The sequence below is a fragment of the Alternaria hordeiaustralica genome (genome assembly GCF_023758085.1).
Source record: "Alternaria hordeiaustralica strain BMP 2776 chromosome Unknown scaffold_8, whole genome shotgun sequence".
Classification (NCBI taxonomy): domain Eukaryota; kingdom Fungi; phylum Ascomycota; class Dothideomycetes; order Pleosporales; family Pleosporaceae; genus Alternaria; species Alternaria hordeiaustralica.
The window spans coordinates 215,266-233,588 of NW_026056780.1; the positions used below are offsets into that span (position 1 = coordinate 215,266).

General features: G+C 51.8%; 8 protein-coding genes across 8 annotated transcripts; 4 read left to right on the forward strand and 4 right to left on the reverse strand.

Annotated features, from left to right (window-relative positions):
- Nucleotides 1-45: 45 nt before the first annotated feature.
- J4E84_004942 (uncharacterized protein) lies at nucleotides 46-2,693 on the reverse strand (the record flags this gene model as incomplete). The annotated part of the gene is made up of 3 exons (XM_049387542.1): nucleotides 46-840; nucleotides 893-1,080; nucleotides 1,619-2,693. 3 exons carry the CDS (start codon nucleotides 2,691-2,693, stop codon nucleotides 46-48), a joined length of 2,058 nt encoding a protein of 685 aa, XP_049244520.1.
- A 762-nt stretch (nucleotides 2,694-3,455) lies between these two features.
- On the reverse strand, nucleotides 3,456-4,366 carry J4E84_004943 (uncharacterized protein; the record flags this gene model as incomplete). The annotated part of the gene is made up of 2 exons (XM_049387543.1): nucleotides 3,456-4,032; nucleotides 4,362-4,366. The coding sequence occupies 2 exons, from the start codon at nucleotides 4,364-4,366 to the stop codon at nucleotides 3,456-3,458; spliced, it is 582 nt and encodes a 193-aa protein (XP_049244521.1).
- A 24-nt stretch (nucleotides 4,367-4,390) lies between these two features.
- On the reverse strand, nucleotides 4,391-5,197 carry J4E84_004944 (uncharacterized protein; the record flags this gene model as incomplete). Its single annotated transcript, XM_049387544.1, has 3 exons — nucleotides 4,391-4,879; nucleotides 4,930-5,127; nucleotides 5,177-5,197. 3 exons carry the CDS (start codon nucleotides 5,195-5,197, stop codon nucleotides 4,391-4,393), a joined length of 708 nt encoding a protein of 235 aa, XP_049244522.1.
- Nucleotides 5,198-5,846: 649 nt separating this feature from the next.
- Nucleotides 5,847-6,385, reverse strand: J4E84_004945 (uncharacterized protein; the record flags this gene model as incomplete). The annotated part of the gene is made up of 2 exons (XM_049387545.1): nucleotides 5,847-6,307; nucleotides 6,355-6,385. 2 exons carry the CDS (start codon nucleotides 6,383-6,385, stop codon nucleotides 5,847-5,849), a joined length of 492 nt encoding a protein of 163 aa, XP_049244523.1.
- Nucleotides 6,386-7,050: 665 nt separating this feature from the next.
- Nucleotides 7,051-8,691, forward strand: J4E84_004946 (uncharacterized protein; the record flags this gene model as incomplete). Its single annotated transcript, XM_049387546.1, has 3 exons — nucleotides 7,051-7,328; nucleotides 7,381-7,779; nucleotides 7,827-8,691. 3 exons carry the CDS (start codon nucleotides 7,051-7,053, stop codon nucleotides 8,689-8,691), a joined length of 1,542 nt encoding a protein of 513 aa, XP_049244524.1.
- Nucleotides 8,692-9,551: 860 nt separating this feature from the next.
- On the forward strand, nucleotides 9,552-11,795 carry J4E84_004947 (uncharacterized protein; the record flags this gene model as incomplete). The annotated part of the gene is made up of 1 exon (XM_049387547.1): nucleotides 9,552-11,795. One exon carries the CDS (start codon nucleotides 9,552-9,554, stop codon nucleotides 11,793-11,795), a length of 2,244 nt encoding a protein of 747 aa, XP_049244525.1.
- Nucleotides 11,796-12,285: 490 nt separating this feature from the next.
- Nucleotides 12,286-13,198, forward strand: SBP1 (single stranded nucleic acid binding protein; the record flags this gene model as incomplete). The annotated part of the gene is made up of 4 exons (XM_049387548.1): nucleotides 12,286-12,573; nucleotides 12,622-12,886; nucleotides 12,937-13,065; nucleotides 13,122-13,198. 4 exons carry the CDS (start codon nucleotides 12,286-12,288, stop codon nucleotides 13,196-13,198), a joined length of 759 nt encoding a protein of 252 aa, XP_049244526.1.
- Nucleotides 13,199-13,851: 653 nt separating this feature from the next.
- Nucleotides 13,852-14,845, forward strand: J4E84_004949 (uncharacterized protein; the record flags this gene model as incomplete). Its single annotated transcript, XM_049387549.1, has 6 exons — nucleotides 13,852-13,860; nucleotides 13,920-13,960; nucleotides 14,043-14,191; nucleotides 14,259-14,410; nucleotides 14,470-14,707; nucleotides 14,757-14,845. The coding sequence occupies 6 exons, from the start codon at nucleotides 13,852-13,854 to the stop codon at nucleotides 14,843-14,845; spliced, it is 678 nt and encodes a 225-aa protein (XP_049244527.1).
- Nucleotides 14,846-18,323: the final 3,478 nt, after the last annotated feature.

Genomic DNA, 18,323 nt, shown 5'->3' on the forward strand with positions numbered 1-18,323 from the left:
AGGATGGATCACAGACTGGATGATGGCTCTTCATCTCGCAGTCCATCAATCGCTTTTCCCAACCCCCACAACCCTCCCACTGCCTCGGAGTCCCAGCTCTTCAGGCGTCATGAACCTCCGCACGGCCTCAATGTCGTTTCCGCCCCAAGCACCCTTCCCACTGCTGCGCTTTCCATGTTGTGCTGTTTCATACTCATCTTTGTGCCATCCACAACCAAATATGCAAAACATGCACACGACAACAAACAGCGCCATGACTGCGAGGATGAAGATGAATAGGGACCAGATACCGGAACTAAGCCAGGTTACAAAGGACGCAGAAGCCGAGTTGACAACATGATTCGCTGTACCCTTCTTGCCATTGTCGTCCCAATCGTGGAACCACATTGCCGTTTTTTGTATTCGTTTGCCATTGATGCTTGACTGTGCGCGCGGGATGAGTGCAGCGCGAATAATCTCGTATGCGCTTGCTGGGTCACCGGCGGACAGCAGGGGACGCTGCAGGAGGACGAGTTCCAGAATCTTCTGCTCTTTCCTATCCATGACGATTGTGAGATCCGGAGAAGTCAGATCAGTCCACAATTGCATGATATCGAAGTGCAACACTAATGCATTGGAGTCTTTGACGTGGCGCAGGGAGTAAGCATATGAAGCGCCAAAGTAAGCGCCCCCAACGTTGTCGAGTTGATCAGATGCGACGAGCTTGTCGAGATCATCTTTCGATGTGTCCAACAAGACTTGGTTAACGTATACCTTTGGTAGAATCTTGGAGTCTCCTAAAAGTGGGGCATTGTTGATGCTTAGATGCGCTGAGTCGTAGGGAAGGGAGATGTTCAGAAGCTGAGGCACGTTAGCGGGCGATTTGGTCTCCTTGACAGTAGGGATGGTTTACCAGAGCGTTGTCGTCTTTTCTCTGAGCCCACGGCGCATCGTTGCCTTTTGATGTGTCTTGGTATAGGAAAGGGCACCCAACACATGGGATCTTGGCAATCACGTTGTAGCCCTCCGCAACTGTCGTAATTTCCGGTGCGGCTTCAGCAGCTCCGCATCGCGCAAACGCGAGAATCGCAGCGAGAGGCGCTATTCGGAATATCATGATGAGAGGCACGATGATGAATTGTAGTAGGGTCACCCGTGTTGACACGTTTGAGGTTATGTGGCTGGGTCTGTATGTAAGCTGGGGCGGGTGGGGCGGCTTCCACGGGTCGTCATGTGAAGTCGCGAGCTAGCGTGTTTGGAATACGAGATGCAGCACTCACATCGCTCCCAGTCTTCACAGAAGTAAGACGCTGTTTGCCAATCGAATTTGCAGCAGCATCGGGATATGAGGTTCTGTGTCAGGCATGATTTTAAAGAACCAATGTACAGCACAACTCGTTTCTTGTGCATCAGAGGTACCTAGGTATTTATTCACATCATGTATAGCCCAAAATCAACCATGTATACGCTCCGCTCGATAACGACCCAATCGCGCTACGCCTCGCGTCTATTCCCTCGACGCCCAGCTTTATCGGTCTTGAACGTTTCGATGAATTTTATCCTGTCTCCTGGCAATCAACGCCATTCTCTCTCATCAACAACCCCATGATTTCGTTGTCATCGTGACCGTCGTACATACCATACTGCGCTCCTTCAAGTACTTTACTGGGAGCCTCCAAATATTCTTCTGCCACCTCGTCTACTGTATCGACGAACTCAGCTTCAATCCTCTTCGACAAAGCGTCTCGGATCGTCTTACACGCGGAAAGAGCCTCCTTTGCTTCTTTGTCTTCCAAATGTTCTTCGATATCGGCGAGCTTCTTGAGAATTTGGGCGCGGTTTGTGGTCGGACTTTGTAGCCCAAGTCTAGGATCCAGCGTCAAGTGACTGGCAACCGCTAGAGCGCCAATCTCGATGATCCGTCTGCTTCGTGCAAGTTCATCAGGTCGTGTCATATGCCGAATGACTGGGTTATCCGAGCGAACTGCAACATCTGTCATGCCGGCACTGTTGTGACCAGCGCCATGTTTCAGATCCCGGCGATCTCTCATCTCGTTCAGCGGCGTACCGATAGGAGTAGAGAACATGTCGGCGACAAATGTATCGTTGTATGTATAGTACGGTATGCTCGTTGGATTGAGTGGTCTTCCTCTCGGCGCCGGACCTTGACTCACACTCCTTCCATGTTGGAAGAGCGCGGCATGCCTTCTCTTGTGTTCTGGTGTGGCTGATCTCGCACGCGGCGCTTGGAGCCGAACGAAAGTGGGATTGGTGATGCTGTTGGCTGCGGCAATGCGATCTGTATCGCCGGTGCTCAAAGATCGACGACGACCGTAGCCTTGCGATGGGTGTGCTGAATGGAGGTAGGCATGGTTTGTGTGAGATCGCATAGGCCGAGGGTGATCGTTGAGGTCTGGATCATCAGTTGTTGTTGGGAAGGTTCGTTGCAGATCTAGCGGGTAGGGATGGGGTGTACTTGGTCCGGGAGTCGGGTATGCCGCGGCGGTTTGGCCGAAGTCGTAATTTGAGAAGTCGGGAGTCGAAGTTGTAGAGGTGTTTGGTGAGTCAACAGCTGAAAAAGCGCCGTCTCCATATGTAAGACCGAAGTCATCGAGTATATCGCTGTTGTTCGTCGAGAAGATAGGCTGCCCTGAGCCATCTGATCCGAATAGTTCGTTGAAGTCGGCTTGAGAGAGCTGTTGCTCCTCGTTCATGGATGGAAGGAACAGATCGGCGGCTGCGTGACTGAGTGGCGTGTTTGGCTGAGACATCCTGTAGGTTCCCAGTAGGATTGCAGTAATGAGTAAAGCGCGTACTGTTACCGAGATCTGTAGCTCTGTCGATACGGGAAGGATGTTACACAGGAAATGGGAGGCTGCGTAAACGATGTCTAGATATAATTACTGTTTGGTCCTTCTGTTGGCCTGAGCTGAAACAGGTAGACGCGGTGAGTTTGGTGAGCATAGATGGTGGCGCTGGAGTAGGCCAATGGCCGGATGCCTACGTTGAGTACGTGGTCGATAGGCAAACATGGCTCCTGTGCATACAGTCAGTGCTCAGGCTCGTTTCGCGTAATCCTTGGCTATCTTGTCATAGGAGGACTATTTGCTGTAATGGGAAGTAGAGAATTAGTTGCGACATGCTCGAGACATTTGTCAGAAATTGATTTCGCCAGTCAGCTGCACTGCGCATCGATTGTCTCGCAACAGTGTTGCAGATCCGAATCGCATCTAAAGGCTCTGTATGAGAGACAATTCACTGATTGCCTTTTTTGACTCAAGACACTTTGCTGTCAATGATTCAGGTCTTCTGTATTCGTTAAGACATCTAGGTCATCACCTCATAAACGTGTTCCCGCAACTGGTCGGCCTCGGAGACCCTAACGTAGGGCACAATGGATGGCAGTCCTTCCCAAAGGCGATATCGTACATTCGTGTTATACAAGAGAATGCGGCTCTGCAGACCCAAAGACGTGTTCACTCCTTCTTGTTCTCGCCGTCCTTTCCCTTCTTCTTGTCCCAATTCCAAACCTCCCAAATCTGTTCAAATATCATATCACCATAACTCTTTCCTTCTTCAATGGCTTTCTTTTCTTCCTCCAATCGCCGCTCTTTCCAACCCTCCTCCTCATCACCCATCCACAGCTTCCCAAGTATACCCTTTTCTTGCCCTTCCTTCCGCTCCAGTGTCCTCCGACTCTTTTCCCTTTCCTCTTGCAATATCTTCTGCATCTCCTTTGCGCGTTCGGTCGGTAGGTCCATGGCTCGCACTGGACTGAGGTTTTGTACGAGGCCGCGGCCTGTTCGTAGTGTGATGAGATGATCGGCGGAGAGGTAGAAGCCGATGCCTAGAGAGAATGTATAGAGGTCTAGTTTTCGTGGTGGGAGTATGGCTATTATTGGACATATTACGAGGCCGCCGATGGCTAGGTTACGTGTTATGCGCTGGTATCGGGCTTGTTGTTCGAGAGCGAGGCGCTCTTCTGGTGGGATGGGCATATTTTGGACGGAGTTCGGTGTCGCCATCTTGGAGTATGTGTGCGCCCAGTCGATTCTGAAAAGGCAGCGAGTGTCGGAGTAGATTTATTGCGCGTATAGGAGTTTGAGCAGGTAGAGTGCAGGGGTGATGTCAGAGTAGTTCGGTGGTCGCAATGTCAAAAAGTTCAATGATGCAAAGACGGCGGCTAGCTCCCGCCTCGGCTGCAGCTTCCCCTTCGGAGCGGAGGTGCTGCGGAGATCTGAAGCCACGCGAACAGTACTCAGTGCACAAGGTGACTTGGTTTAAACTGCTCATGATTCAAATGCGCCTATTGATATGCTGTTTTCGCCTTTCCATGCCTGTGACGCCGTTGTCCCATTCTGCCCCGATCATGCATAATCGACCTCATAAAGACGCGCAAATCTCTCGCTGATTATCGTTGGAACTTCCTCCTCTTCACGTCGACTCTGTCTTCAAAGCGTGGACTCTGCCTCCCTGGCCTGTCTTCTGTTCTGTTTCCTAGATGCTCAAAGGTTCCACTACTCCTCAGCCGTTTCGTTGGGGTTCTCTCGTACTCGCTCCCACTTTGTCCACCTCTTTGCCCTTCTTCATCTTTCCCAGCCGGCCCGTCTGACCTGGGTCCATCCCCGTATGCATCGAATTTCCGCTTCTGCGCAGTGCTCGGCGTCTGCATCAAGCGCCGCAAACGGCTCTCTTGTAATCGCTTATTCACTTCTTCGGTGACATCGACATGTTGAACCACGTAGTCGTCTTGGATTCTGGCTCGCTTTGCGCGTGGTGTGGGCGATTGATCCACGAGAGGAGATATGGCATGCGGGTTGGAGTTCGGGGGTTGCGCATTTGGTGTTTCAGAGGCATGTTTCGCGCCCTCGATACTAAGACGCTTGTTTGAAGTCTTGACCTGTCGCTTGTTAGCTTTTCGGCATCGCGTGCGCAAACGGCACAGCATACCTTCTTCTTTTCCGCCAGACCTTCGTCCTCGAGCTGGTCCCTGAATCTCTTCATGTCGTCTTGTAACCTCCCCGACTTGTTTCGCAGTGAGATCAAGTCCGTTGCCAACCAGTCGGGGTCATTGTGATCCGTCGCATCGAGTGTCTCATTGAGAAACAGGAGTTGCGCGCGTAGGTTCTCGATGTGTTTGTCAAAGTCCTGGAGAATGGATGAGAAAGGTGATGGGACAGGTAATTGTGTGAATTACCTCGAGCGAAAATTTCGCCATGTTGCATGGCAGAACTGTGGACGGACAAGGGAAACCGCATGCAGGAGGCTTCAACTTCCTTGTGGAGTCCCGAGCGCTTGGGTCCGCATTCCGATCGGAACGTTCCGACCTTGGCAGCATCTTGAGATCTTGCCTCTTAACCACGAAGGGCCACTGTGATAAGTCAGGCATGACATGCTGCAAAGCTTAGTCAAAATGAGATCGAAAGTGTGTAGGTGAGAAGTAATGGTATACCGTCACGATCAAAATTGACATGTGCTAATCTCACTATATTGCCCCATGTGCTCACTAGCATCTTGAAAGGTAGGGCCTTGGAAGCTCGTAGCCCTCGTATGCGACATTCCGTGCTCTAAAGTCAGCTTTATGCTAGAGTACACACGACTCAGCTTGAGCTTCCCCTTTCCCTTTGCGCCATATGCATCGCGTCGCTGATGCTGTCCATTGCGGACCAGTCTGCATGACCACGCGAGGACCTCGGGAAGTTGCAGATGAATGAAAGCGATTATTGCCACGAGGAACCGGCAAATCCAATGGTCTCGCGCAGCCTGATATAATACTGGCGTCAGGTAGAGAAACCAAAATAGCTTTGGGAATCGATGCATCGCCTTTCACAAGTGGGTGATGTCCAACAGTTGACATGCGACCGTCTTCAGCCTTCATCTTCACCAAAAGTGAGCTTCACAGCTTTGGACTTCTTCTTCGGTTTCTTCGCTGGCTTCGCTTCTGGCTTTTTAACATCCGCCTCTTCCCCCTTTTTGCTCTCGTCCTGGTCATCCCCGATGATCTTTGCCGCCTTGCGCTTCTTTGAGACTGCACCAACCTCAGCAATCTTATCTTTGGATTGCGACATCTCATCACCATCTTTCTTCTTTCCAGCCTTGTCTGCAGCCGGCTCCCCTCCCTCTTTGTCGTCTTTGCCTGAGACAAGCGCATCGTACTCCTCTTTACTCAGCGACTGATTCGTCTCTTCCATGACATAGGTAGGCGCATCATCTTCGTCGTCGTCTTTCTTCATCCTCTTATTCCGCGCGATTGGATGTTCATGACGGGCTGTGTCTCCACTGGTGAGTTGCCCGCGCAGCCGCTGTAAGAAGGCTGGCTGTGAGCTATCTGTGGCGACTTAGCGAACGATACGATTGCGGTACATACAAACTTACCGAAATGGAGGTCTTTTGCTTTGAAGCTCATGGTGGTTGTAGTGCAAGGGATGTGCTGACACGGCATGCACGTAAGGGTCTAGATTAGTCGTTTGGCTGAATGTCGTGTCGATCGCTTAGCGGCGGGTTTCCGTGCGGCTCCTTCGCCGCCCTAGCTGCGGATAGTTTACGATGCACTTGCCGTCTACTCTTGGTTCCAGAGAGAATTCACTCCATCGAGATGTCTAGTCTGGTGCCTAGATATGGCGGGTGAAAGCCCATCCCGAAACGTATTGGTCCGCTGCACCTGCTATCGGCATGCGTGCTAAAGGGCTTGGCGCGTTCCGCCGACAGGGAACATGTCAACTAGCAGATCTCGAAACGCATACGCAATCATCGGCCGCTAATAATTTACATTCAACGACCCTGTTCTCTCCTTTCACTCCCTCAGGGTTACAAGCTTGAGCCCGTCACGCCAATCGCCGACCCATCTCTGTTCTCGTACACCCACCTGAAGTCACGACCCACACGCTCGTTATCGACCAAGCTCCTTGGGTTGAACACGTCGCCCTTTCCTCATCCACAACCGTCGCATTCATTCGACGTCCTCTAGACCCCTCGAATTCGCTCCGCACCACTTGCGACTGGGCCAAAGAGCAATAGGGCTGCCATTGGCAGAAAATCGCATACCAGACACGCCACCACTTGGGCACCACCATGGGCTTCCTGCAAGATATGACGAGGAGGCTACCGACCTCGAAGGACAATCTAGACAAGCTGGACGACCTACCGCGCCGCGCCGAAAAGAACTCCCCACGGTTGTCCTTCTTTCGACGCAGGATACGGCTGAAGGGGAGTTCATCCGTGTCGATACCTCTGGGCCTGGTGCTGTTGTTTCCATGTCTCGTTATAATAATAATCATAATTCTGTTCGTAAAGTCTCCAGACTCGCAGGGCATTATGAACATGCCCGCCGGCGGCCCTCCCTCGATAAGGTACGTGGAATCTCATCACCTCAGTATCCAAACAACATCTAACAATGCGCAGACGGATAAGCGAGAAGTACGATAAGCCCTTCGCAGTAGGCTGCCTCGAGCCGCAGGTCAACGGACCCCGAGCAAACGCTGCATTCGTAGTCCTCGCGAGAAACAAGGAGTTGGATGGTGTCATACAGTCGGTCAAGTCAATTGAGAGACATTTCAATCGGTGGTTCCACTACCCATACGTCTTCCTCAACGACGGAGACTTCAACGAGACGTTCAGGGAGACGGTCTTGGCTCATGTCAGTGCTCCAGTGGAGTGGGGTAAGATCCCTCCCGAGCAATGGGGCTTCCCCGACTGGGTAGATCCCGATGTTGCGAAGGAAGGCATCGCCAAGCAGGGTGATAGGGCCATCATGTACGGTGGTATGGAGAGCTACCATCACATGTGCAGGTTCTACTCGGGGTGCGTATCCTAGCATGCTTTCTTCTGATTGCCACTGACACGGACAGCAAATTCTACCAACACGAACTACTCGCCAAGTACGACTGGTACTGGCGCCTCGAGCCTGAGATCAAGTACTTCTGCGACATCACATACGATCCCTTTATCCACATGATCCGGAACAAGAAGACATATGGCTTCACCATCGCGGTGAAGGAGCTACGAGAAACCGTCCCCAACATCTGGCGATATGCCTCGGCCTACAAGCGTAACAACAACCTGACCTCCAAGGGCATGTGGGAGATGTTTGTGGAGAAACCGAAAGAGGAGGACGAGAAGGCGCCTAAGACAGAGCCCAAGTCGAAGAAGAACTTCTTTCCTCAGGATATAATGGATGCCGAGTTCGGCACAGAGGCCATGCCTGAAATCCACCCTGAGAACATGGAGGGCGAATCGTACAACATGTGCCATTTCTGGAGCAATTTCGAGATCGCGAACCTGAATTGGTTCCGCAGCAAGGAGTACAATGACTTCTTCGAGCTGATGGATCGCAGTGGTGGCTTCTGGATGGAGAGATGGGGAGATGCGCCTATCCACTCGCTAGCTGTTGGTGCACTACTTGGCCCTGAGGATATCCACTACTTCCGCGACTTTGGATACCGGCATACGACCATCCAACATTGTCCCGCCAACGCACCTGCGCGACAACTCGCCCGAGAGCCATATCTTGAGAAGACGACACTCGACGAGAAGGAGCGACTGGAAGAAGACAAGTACTGGGCGTCATATGACCCAGTCAAGGAAAACGGTGTCGGCTGTCGCTGCAAATGCGACCAGGACATTGTCGACGTAGAGGGCAAAGAAGGGTCCTGCCTCACGGAATGGGTAGAAGTGGCTGGTGGCTGGGCATCACCTGGGCCTGACGGACCATGATCTCTCCTTCTCGCGTGATATTCTATCAGCTTCAGGCTAGCATTTTGCGGGAACATTAGCATCTACTCCTCTTTCCAGTTAGGCGTCAGGTGTTGGCATTGCATATGGGCTGGGCCGCCCTTCAATGGAGCATTAGGACTACGCTGGCGTCGTTGCAGGCTTACTTACTTTCTGCGCATTGGCGACACAGTGTATGAGAACGAATACGAACAAGTTGAAAACAGCTCTGCTCTTGAATGATGCCCTCGTTGTTTGGTCATGGGACTACTTGCTTTAGGTGACGGCCCCACCCCATTCAGCGGGAAGGTCGAACATCAACCTCTTGAAAGAATAATAGAAGTAGATCGATCAGAAGTCTACATCGCATCAGCATCTTACTAAGACTTATTGTTGTGCTGATGTAGACTGCAGCGCGCCTGTTCCGTTTCAATGAATGAGGTGGCCCGCTGTGGACATGTGAACCATGTTCCGTATCTTATCGCTTACTACGAGACTATGCGGGGTTACCCCCATTCGCATCCCACCTAAGCTCGACCGTCCATCAGCACCTTGTCGTCACCACAACTCGCAGCAGTTTGAACAGTCGCTCGTCTCTCGCATTCACTGACAGCATCTCGGTAGTCCTACACTTCACTTATCAGGCTATCAGTGTGCAATCTGGTATGTGCTGTCACCTGCTCCCGCTGGTCCCCACTTCCTCCCGAAGGCCCCCATACGCGCCTCGCCCGCAGCTAGTTAGGCAGCGTCCACCTGGTGCCCACCACAACCTCACCGTGGCCGTTCCCCCCTCTCTCCTTCCACCACACTCGGATCGCTTTGAACTTCTGGTCACACTGGATTTCGCATGAAAACAGGCTGACATGTCTTCCAGCGAGCCTAACTCCTCTCAGGATCTCAAATTCCCCCCTGTGCAGGTGGCCCACTCGCTCACTAAGCTTGATCTTGAAACGCTCATGATGAGGTCGACTCAGCGCCGAGCCCCAGAAGAGGCGGGCAGCTCTCTCGACGACAGCAGTTATGACCTGCTCGGCGACGGCGTCATGGACATGTCCGACGACGAAGCCCACACCGAGTCGATCGCGTCCACCGACGGTCCCACGCCCGACGACACGTCTGACGATTTCAGTGATGACGACGTCGAATACGAAGCCGGCGAGCACCACTTACAAGATAGCACATACTCTTCGCACGGCGAATCCCAAGAGCAGCAAACCCACGTACACCCTATACTATCTGGGGAAGACTCCTCTTTGACAGAGGTTCCGCCATACCTGAGTGGGAGCATGAGCTCAAGGCATTTCGTACTCCAAGAGCAGGACACGGGCAGTTCTGATGTAAGCCTTGGAAGCAGCGTCATCAAGAGCTCGGCAGGTTATACGGACGAGCTACCACCGGTGTTCGACCGTTATGGCTGCAAAGAGATTAGATTGTCGGTCAAGGCAGCCTTGTCCAAGGACCCTCTCGCCACCCCAGACGCATACCGAATACTGTATATTGGTAGTGGAAAATGGGCAGAGGGCACCATCACCTCTAAGATCTGCGCAGCGCTCGCTGCCTACCCTAGCGCCTCGAAGTCGGTTATGGTCCGCGGTCACATCGAGCCTTATGCCCCCGTCCCGCACGCTGATCGTTGTGCCAAAATGGAGATTCATAAGTCGCGCGAGAAGAGGCACGTTCTCGCCATCATGGAAGATGGACGACAGCTCATGTTCGGCTCCGGCCTGTCTGCTCACTCTTCAGATCGACCAGACCTTGTGGTCCTCTGTCACCCAAGCGTCCTTGATAGCACTGCTGACAAACAAGATCTTGCATCTGCCAAGGAAGTATTCGAACGCGAGACAATCCCATGCATCGAACTTGCTGAGACCAATCCTTTCGGAGCTGGATCTTCCGTTGATGAGAACACTACGACGTTACGGGTATGCGTAGAAGGGCGAGACAACCCGAACACTGATTACGAGCTGAAGGAGGTACTGCCCCTCGATATCCACCAGTTCGACCAACTCGAGCCATCGCAGCTTAATCGCCATCTTGCACTCATTAGTCCTCATCTAGCGAAGGCACGGGGCACGAAGGCTGCCTCGACAGCCCGCAAATCGTGGTTTAGTGACAAGACCAAGACGTCTACGAAGAAGACGGGCTCACCATGGCCAACTGCAAAGTTGCTAGCATCTGCTTTCGTCCTCTTCGCCCTCATCCCTGCGCTTCTCATGGGTGCGGCTTATACCCCTATGCTGTACCAAAAAGTGTCCCAAGGGCGGTCAGTGTCACCAGCCATTTCAGAGATTCAAAGCAACACCACAACGATCACGCCCGTAGCGTCAGTGTCTCCAACTGCGGCTCGCTACCCGGATTCATGTCGCTCGAGCCTTGTACACGAAGCTCGAGGCCTCACTGTCGTACCGTCCCAGCCAAAGCAGGCTACCCAGAAGCCAAAGGCGAAGAACAGTCAGGCTGGAGGTTTCGAAATCCAGATCACCGGAGACCATCAGTTTGTACTCCGTCCTTCCAAATCCTTCAATTCGAACCGGAAGAAACCCCAACTTCAGGTTCAAGTTTCTCGCCACTCTCAAGAGGTTCCAGCACATTACAACCGGACCACCACTGGCGAGTACATTGTCGACCTGGATCAGCAGTATCGATTCGATAAGTTCAATGTCAGCATTGCCACACATTCAAAGCCTCTCTTGCGGCAATCCTTCGAGGTGATGCTTGGACACAACAAGTCGACGCTAGATCAACTTCTCGACACCGCCATGTCCAACATATTGGATACACAAAACACCCTTCGCAACGTCTCCGCTGTAGCTGCACAGCACCTGCAAGAATACATGGCCGGGTTTGATCTCTACGCTTCCAAGCAACTTCAGGAGACTAAGCATCAACTGGAGATGAAGGCTCATCGGGCAAGACAGATACCGGATGCTACGTGGATGGGGTTGCGAAAGGTGACCGCACCGGTGCGGACATCGTCAGCGATGCAAAGGGCCAGGATGAATGCTCTTCGCGTGAGGTGCAAGATGGAGACGGCGGCGGGACTGTCTGCAAAGGAAGGCGGTGAGGGGCAGAGCTGGGCATGTGCAAAGGTGGGAGGGGCGGTCTAGGGAACATGGGAAGGCGGCACGCAGTGGAGGATCTCATGTGACTTTCTGCACTGTCTTGTTTTGATTATGCGGCGTATACGGACAGGAGGGCAGACACAAGGGTGCAGTGATATACCCCTGGGACCTGGTGTGGACAGTAGGACAACTTGGGAGTTATAGGACTTGTCAAATTCATCTCATACCACGATGCATCTACAGCAGCTTGTAGATGCGCACGTGTACTTGGCTCCGTACTGTCATAGTTACGCATTGACTCATCATGTACATAGGACGAACTAGTTGGGTGCACGTTGCGTCAGGTGTGAAGGCGCGTTGGGCGGGCACGTCCCCTGAACCGAACCGGGTAAAGCGCGTTCTGGAGGGGCATCCCACTTCCCAATTTACAGGCAGTTGTTGACACAAGAACCCACAAACACACGACATCTCCCCCACAAACGCAGCTCTCTTCTTATTACACACAGACCCGAATACTCCGCATTCATAGAAGAAGATGTCTGAAGCAGCCAAGCCCGACCCCGCCGCCGAGCAGATCGCCAACCCTGCGGCGACTCTTGTTCAGGACGAGACCGCAAAGGTCACCACCGACAAGGCGTCTGACAAGCCCGAGACCACCACAGAGAGCAAGGATGACAAGCCCATCACAGAGAAGGCGACAGAGGCAGCGGCCGCAGTAAAGGACAACGTCTTCTCCATGTTCGGTGGCGGCCCCGCAAAGGTCAAGAAGGAGGAGGCCGACGATGTCGACGAGCCATCAGGTGCTTCCAAGCCCAAGGGCGAGGTACGTGTGTGCTTAAGTGCTTTTGAGGACATACTGACAAGGTGATAGGACGAGGACCCCGAGAACGAAGAGCCCGATGTCGACTTCCAGCCCGTCGTCCACCTCACCGAGAAGGTCGACACCAAGACCAACGAGGAGCTCGAGGAGCAAGTGTTCAAGATGCGCGCCAAGCTGTTCAAGTTCGACAGGGAATCGCGGGAGTGGAAGGAGCGCGGCACTGGTGACGTCCGGTTACTGAAGCACAAGGAGAATGGCAAGACCCGTCTCGTCATGCGCCGTGACAAGACCCTCAAGGTCTGCGCCAACCACTACGGTATGATACATGGAAGGCGGATATGAAAGCGGATACTGAGAAATGCGTAGTTGTTCCCGACATGAAGCTGTCGCCCAACGTCGGCAGCGACCGCAGCTGGGTCTGGAACGCCGCGGCCGATGTCAGCGAGGGCGAGCCCGAGGCTCAGACCCTGGCCATCCGTTTCGCCAACAGCGAGAGTGAGTCCAAGCAGATGCACGAAACCGCGCAGCGGAGCACTAACTACATCTGTCAGATGCCAACCAGTTCAAGGAGGCCTTTATCAAGGCCCAGCAAGAGAACGAGGCGCTTTTCGGCAAGTCGGAGCAGTAAATGCTGCCGGATAATAACAGCTTGGAGGACGGGATGAGATACGAAAAGATGGATTGCACGAACAGTGAATGAGGAATTGGGACGGCATGATAAGATGGTGGTAGAAGAGATTACCCACACCCTGCACATAACTAGATAGTAACTAAATGGCCCGACTACTGAAGTCAACGGCGTCCCCCCATGCAAGACCATGATGGCACGAAATGCGTCGACTTCGTAGTGATGGCTTTACTTTGGAGAAATCGCGAAATTGACCCTGCATAGCCTGTAGTCTCACCTGCATTGCAAACGTGTGCCGATGTCGTATCACGTCTCTCACCTGGCAGAAGGCTAGTCCCCTGTCAGGCAGGCTTCCGTGCTCGTGCAGCTTTTCTTACAGCTTGATGGTTTGCGCCAAGCCAGAGCAACTAGTCTCCGTCTCCGCCGCCCCGCGACCATCTCTCAGTTAACTCGCCAAATCAGAGCTCGCGACCCGAGACCAGCCACGCCTTTACTACACGCGCCCCGGCTTTGTCGCAAGAGACCGACACGCCAGACCGCGCCCGACGTGAACCGCCTCTGCATACCTCGCGTATATATTCTTCAGCCAGGCCGGAACCAATCACGCTCGCAGCAGCCCGTCTACGCAGTCCTCGCGGCGCAAATCAGACAAGATGCCTGACGTAAGTTGCGGCTTCGAGATGCCCTCAGAACCATCGCGCAAATGCTAACAACCGCGCAGGTCAAGCGATGGGTCAAGCTCATCACTCACCAGAAGCCCATGTACGTACAATCCGCGCGCAATCGCATGCGCTTGCCCATCTCACGCGTCTACACGTCGCCAGCCGCTAATACACATTCACAGCGCGGAGCCTTCGCCCGTTGAGGGATACCCCATGCGATCATGGAGCATAGAGGTCTGGCTGCTGGATGACCAGGGCAACGAGGTCATGCCCAGCGTCTTCGAGAAGGCCGTCTACAACCTGCATCCTTCATTCGAGAAGAACAAGCACAGTAAGTGCGCCCGACACTGCGCTCAGCAGTATGCCGTCAGCAAGCATTCCCACTAACATGCCAAAAGTCATCAAGAAGCCGCCGTTCCGCATCGATGAGAAGGGTTGGGGTGAGTTCGACATGAGCATTGTCTTGTCCGCTGTTGGCAAGGGCGGTGATCACACCCTCGAGCACGACCTCAACTTCCAGTCGGAGCGTTATGAGGCCAAGCACCAAGTTGTAAGTACCACATACGCGTGCTGTTCATCAGCCAGAACATTGCTAACCCGCCATTGCAGACTTTCCGCAACCCCAAGCCTGAGCTTCTCGCCCTCCTCGCCGAGTCTGGTCCCGCCGAGGCCAACGGCATGCGCAACAAGGACGCCGCCAAGAAGAAGGGCCGGAGAGACAAGAACGTAGACATGGAGAAGCTGGCCGATGGACTGCAGAAGCTGGGTGAGGATGACCTGCTGCACGTAGTCACCTTGGTCCACGACAACAAGACCAGCGAGACGTACACTAAGAATGACGTCGAGAGTAGGTTTCCTTCATCTCCCATTGCAAAGCACGTGCTAACAAATGATAGATGGCGAGTTCCACGTCGACCTCTACACCCTACCCGATTCCCTAGTCAAGATGCTCTGGGACTTCACGTCCTCGAAAGTCGATTTATAAGTTGTTTCGCCATCAGAGGTTCTATCTTGCGTCGATTCGACCCTGAGTGACCAACACAACACGATATCTCGTTCGCACGTCCGCGATCCTTCCCAGCATTCTCATGCTCGAGAAACGTAGCAGCATCACGGCTTGCTTGCTTCATCCCCGTAGCGGGAGGGATCGTGCGGCCCATGTCTCTCGAGTTCCCTAGCTCTCAGTGGCCGGACACAACGTCGAACGAATATATCCTCACTCCCATGTTTCTGTTCCTGTTTTCTCGTTCTTCATGAGCCTCGGAGTTTTACAAAGGGCAAAAGCTGGGTGGCTATGCATACATGGCAAGCTTCTTTTGATATTGATTGGCGCTGGGAGGGTTACAGGCTTATTATAGGTGGATATGCATGGGCGAGAAATGAGATTACTTAATTCTTGGTTTGTCTTTGCGTGTGTACTGTTTCTTAAGGTGATGGTTTTGTGGTGATGACAGCCCTGATTCTGGCGTTCGAGGGGAGTGCGAGCAAGAGTTACTGATCACATTCTACATGACATCTGGACAGCAACCTGCGGTGGCATTCCACATATCGGCCAAGCTTGTTCAGCAAGTGCCAAAAGCTCCCACACGCCATAGGAGTATTGAAATCTGGCCTACATCTGCGATGCACTTCGGCATGGCAGCTTCCCATATATCTACTGACGCGTTCTAAAGCCTATACATGGACCTCAAGTTCAGAATTCTTAGATCGATGGCATATCGGACTGCGGAGTGGTAGCTATTGGACTGCTCAACGGAAGTGCAGGAGAAATGGCGGATGATGATGATGATGATCATCATCATCATCATCATCATCATCATCGAGAATAGCAGCGACAGGCTCGAGACACGTTTGTATGACGGAGAGAGAGACGTCGTCCGCCGGACATGACGGGTTCTTCATCGTTTTTCGAAACTCTCTCAATCTCACTCCATCCGGTGTTGATCTTCACCTTTTGGTAAAAGAGAAGAAAAATCAAGCTTTCTGGTGTTGATAAGAAGAGAAGCAGTCTCAGGCAAAACTCAGAGACTTTTATATGCCGGTCCTTCGTGCTTTTCATTCACGTGTGCATCAATGCTTTAAGGTTTTGGAGCTGCTCTTTGTCTCGAACTCATCGCGTTATGGTTCAGTGGATTTTGGCACAGCCGAGCTTTTCAGACATTCAATTGTCTCAACAACGTTTTTTGACAGAGCAGGCAAAGAACCATCGTGATGCCGTCTTTGGTTTTTGAAAGCAGACTTCGTCCACACATCTCAGGAGTCGACAACTGTTTTGAGTAGCTTTGGAAGTCGCGCAAAATGCACATGATTCCTTCACTTCTCGCTTTCGTTCATGTCATGATAGTATCGGTTTTTGGATATCTTGGAAATATCCCCGGAGAAGTTGGAGGGTAGGTTATCAACGCTGGGTAGAAGAGCCTTTTATACGACCTCGCGGCTAGCGTTGTGTTCGGTCTTTGGTGTGTCTTTGAGTGGATAAGACTCGCGGAAGCCATCGATTGGTGTTTGTCGATTTTGTGTGAGGACAAGGCGGAAGACATTACATTGCCCACTTCTTTTTTAGACTCGGAGGAGACCATGGGCATGTTGTCACTCATTTTTTTCCTTGGCTCGACAAACACATCAATGGATGTTCTGTAGCCTTTGGAAAACAAATGTTTTGAGTGTTGTGAAGAGAAGAAGGTCGGAGAGGAAGTAGAAGATGTCTTTTAGTCCTCCAGCCAGACATGACTTTCGTGATGACAGCTTTGAGTCTGCGCAATTCCTCGAAACGAAGTAAGTCGTTACGCCAACGACTTTGGGTCATGAAGATTTTGAAACATGTTTTGGACACAAAGTGCTAATTGTTGGCGTGTCGGAGCACCCAGCGCACCAGACATGCTCGTGCTGGTTTGACGATTTTGGTTTCATAAAATTAACGCGACGAAGTTTTAGGAAAAAGCCGGAGTAGATATAATAGAAGGAGAAGGACTGGGAAGGCGTCCAGTATATTTTTATACCCCACGAGGAGGACAGGTCGGAAGACGTGTATGTAGCATCGTACAGGAGACACAGACACCATGGGCCTCTTGTCTGACACTTTTGACAAGTCGGTTTTGATGATCATATGCCTCGACGCTCTCGACTCTGAACTCATACGCATGAGTTTGTACCGATTTCGGAACTCCATGCGCATAGTGAACTGGACTTTTGAAGAAATGCCCAAGTGTCGTAAAGGCCGGAGAGGCAGACATCGAATGCTTTGAAGCTTGTTTTAGTGGGGCAAAAAAGCCCGAGATGCACATATAGAAGCGTATAAGGGTCGGATTTTATTGAACAAGGCGAGGCGCGGCAGAGAACCGCCATCGATCATGAGGCTGTCTTTTTTGACTGCGCAGCCATGGAACGGTAGCGGTGAAATTTCAGATAGTCCAGCAGAAAGACTGATAAGGTTGTATCAATAGCAGATCTTGGCTCGACAAACCATGATGGAGCAACGTATATGTTTGAAGACCGGAAGCGCACAAACACATGAGAACGTCGTGTTTATTTTTGGACAACTAGCACTGATCATAACGCAAATTCTTGTGCTTTTTGGAAGACATAATGTATCCAACTTCTTCTTTTTGGAAAGAAGAGGACGAAATGTTGGTATGATAGAGAAGCTTGAGCAGGAAGGAAGCATAACACAAGATAGCCATCGATTCTGGCCGCTCTGTTTGTGGCTGCGCAACCATGTAAAATGTGTGCGAATATTCGCAAATACCGGAGACGAGAACGACGATACCAGCTTTCGACCCGGAGAAAGCATAGCGGATCTTTAAGTTGGTTTGGAAATCGGAAGAGCGGAAACCCATGGGGACGGCCTGAGCGTTTTTTTGTGGACAGCTAGGACTGGTCATTGAAGCGAAACCAGTGCTTTTTGGAAGACATACAAACATTTTGTAGCAGTCTTTTGTTCAAGAAGCAGAGGAAGGCATGATTGTGTATGGAAGAGGTCTGAGCAGAGAGGAAAGCTCGACGGACGACCATCATAAAGTTGTCTGAAGTGTTTTTCGTGTTTTTCGTGTTTTTCTGGCTGCTCAACCATAAATTCTTTATGTGCAGATTTGAGAAGCCCAGCGGAAAGACATGTACAAATCGTTTTCATCTTTGGACCCGAGAAACGCATCCCGTGCTTGGATCTGAATTTTGGAAGCTTCGGAAGAAGGGAGGACATGAGACGTGTTTAATTAGGTTTTGTTTTCGACAGCCAGCATCAATCATGATCTGTAGATACAGCGATTTTTGAAGACATGTCGAGAATAGTAATATCTTTTTGAGAGAAAAAGAAGGAAGGTTTGGTATGAGAAAGACGACGGGGCAGAGGGAAAGCTGGTATTTATACATCTCCAGCGCTAACAAAAACAATAGACATGAGATGAGATGAGCTGGAGAAGTATCGTTTGCATGTGGTGCACAAAGATAAGAATGGGGTATGCAGA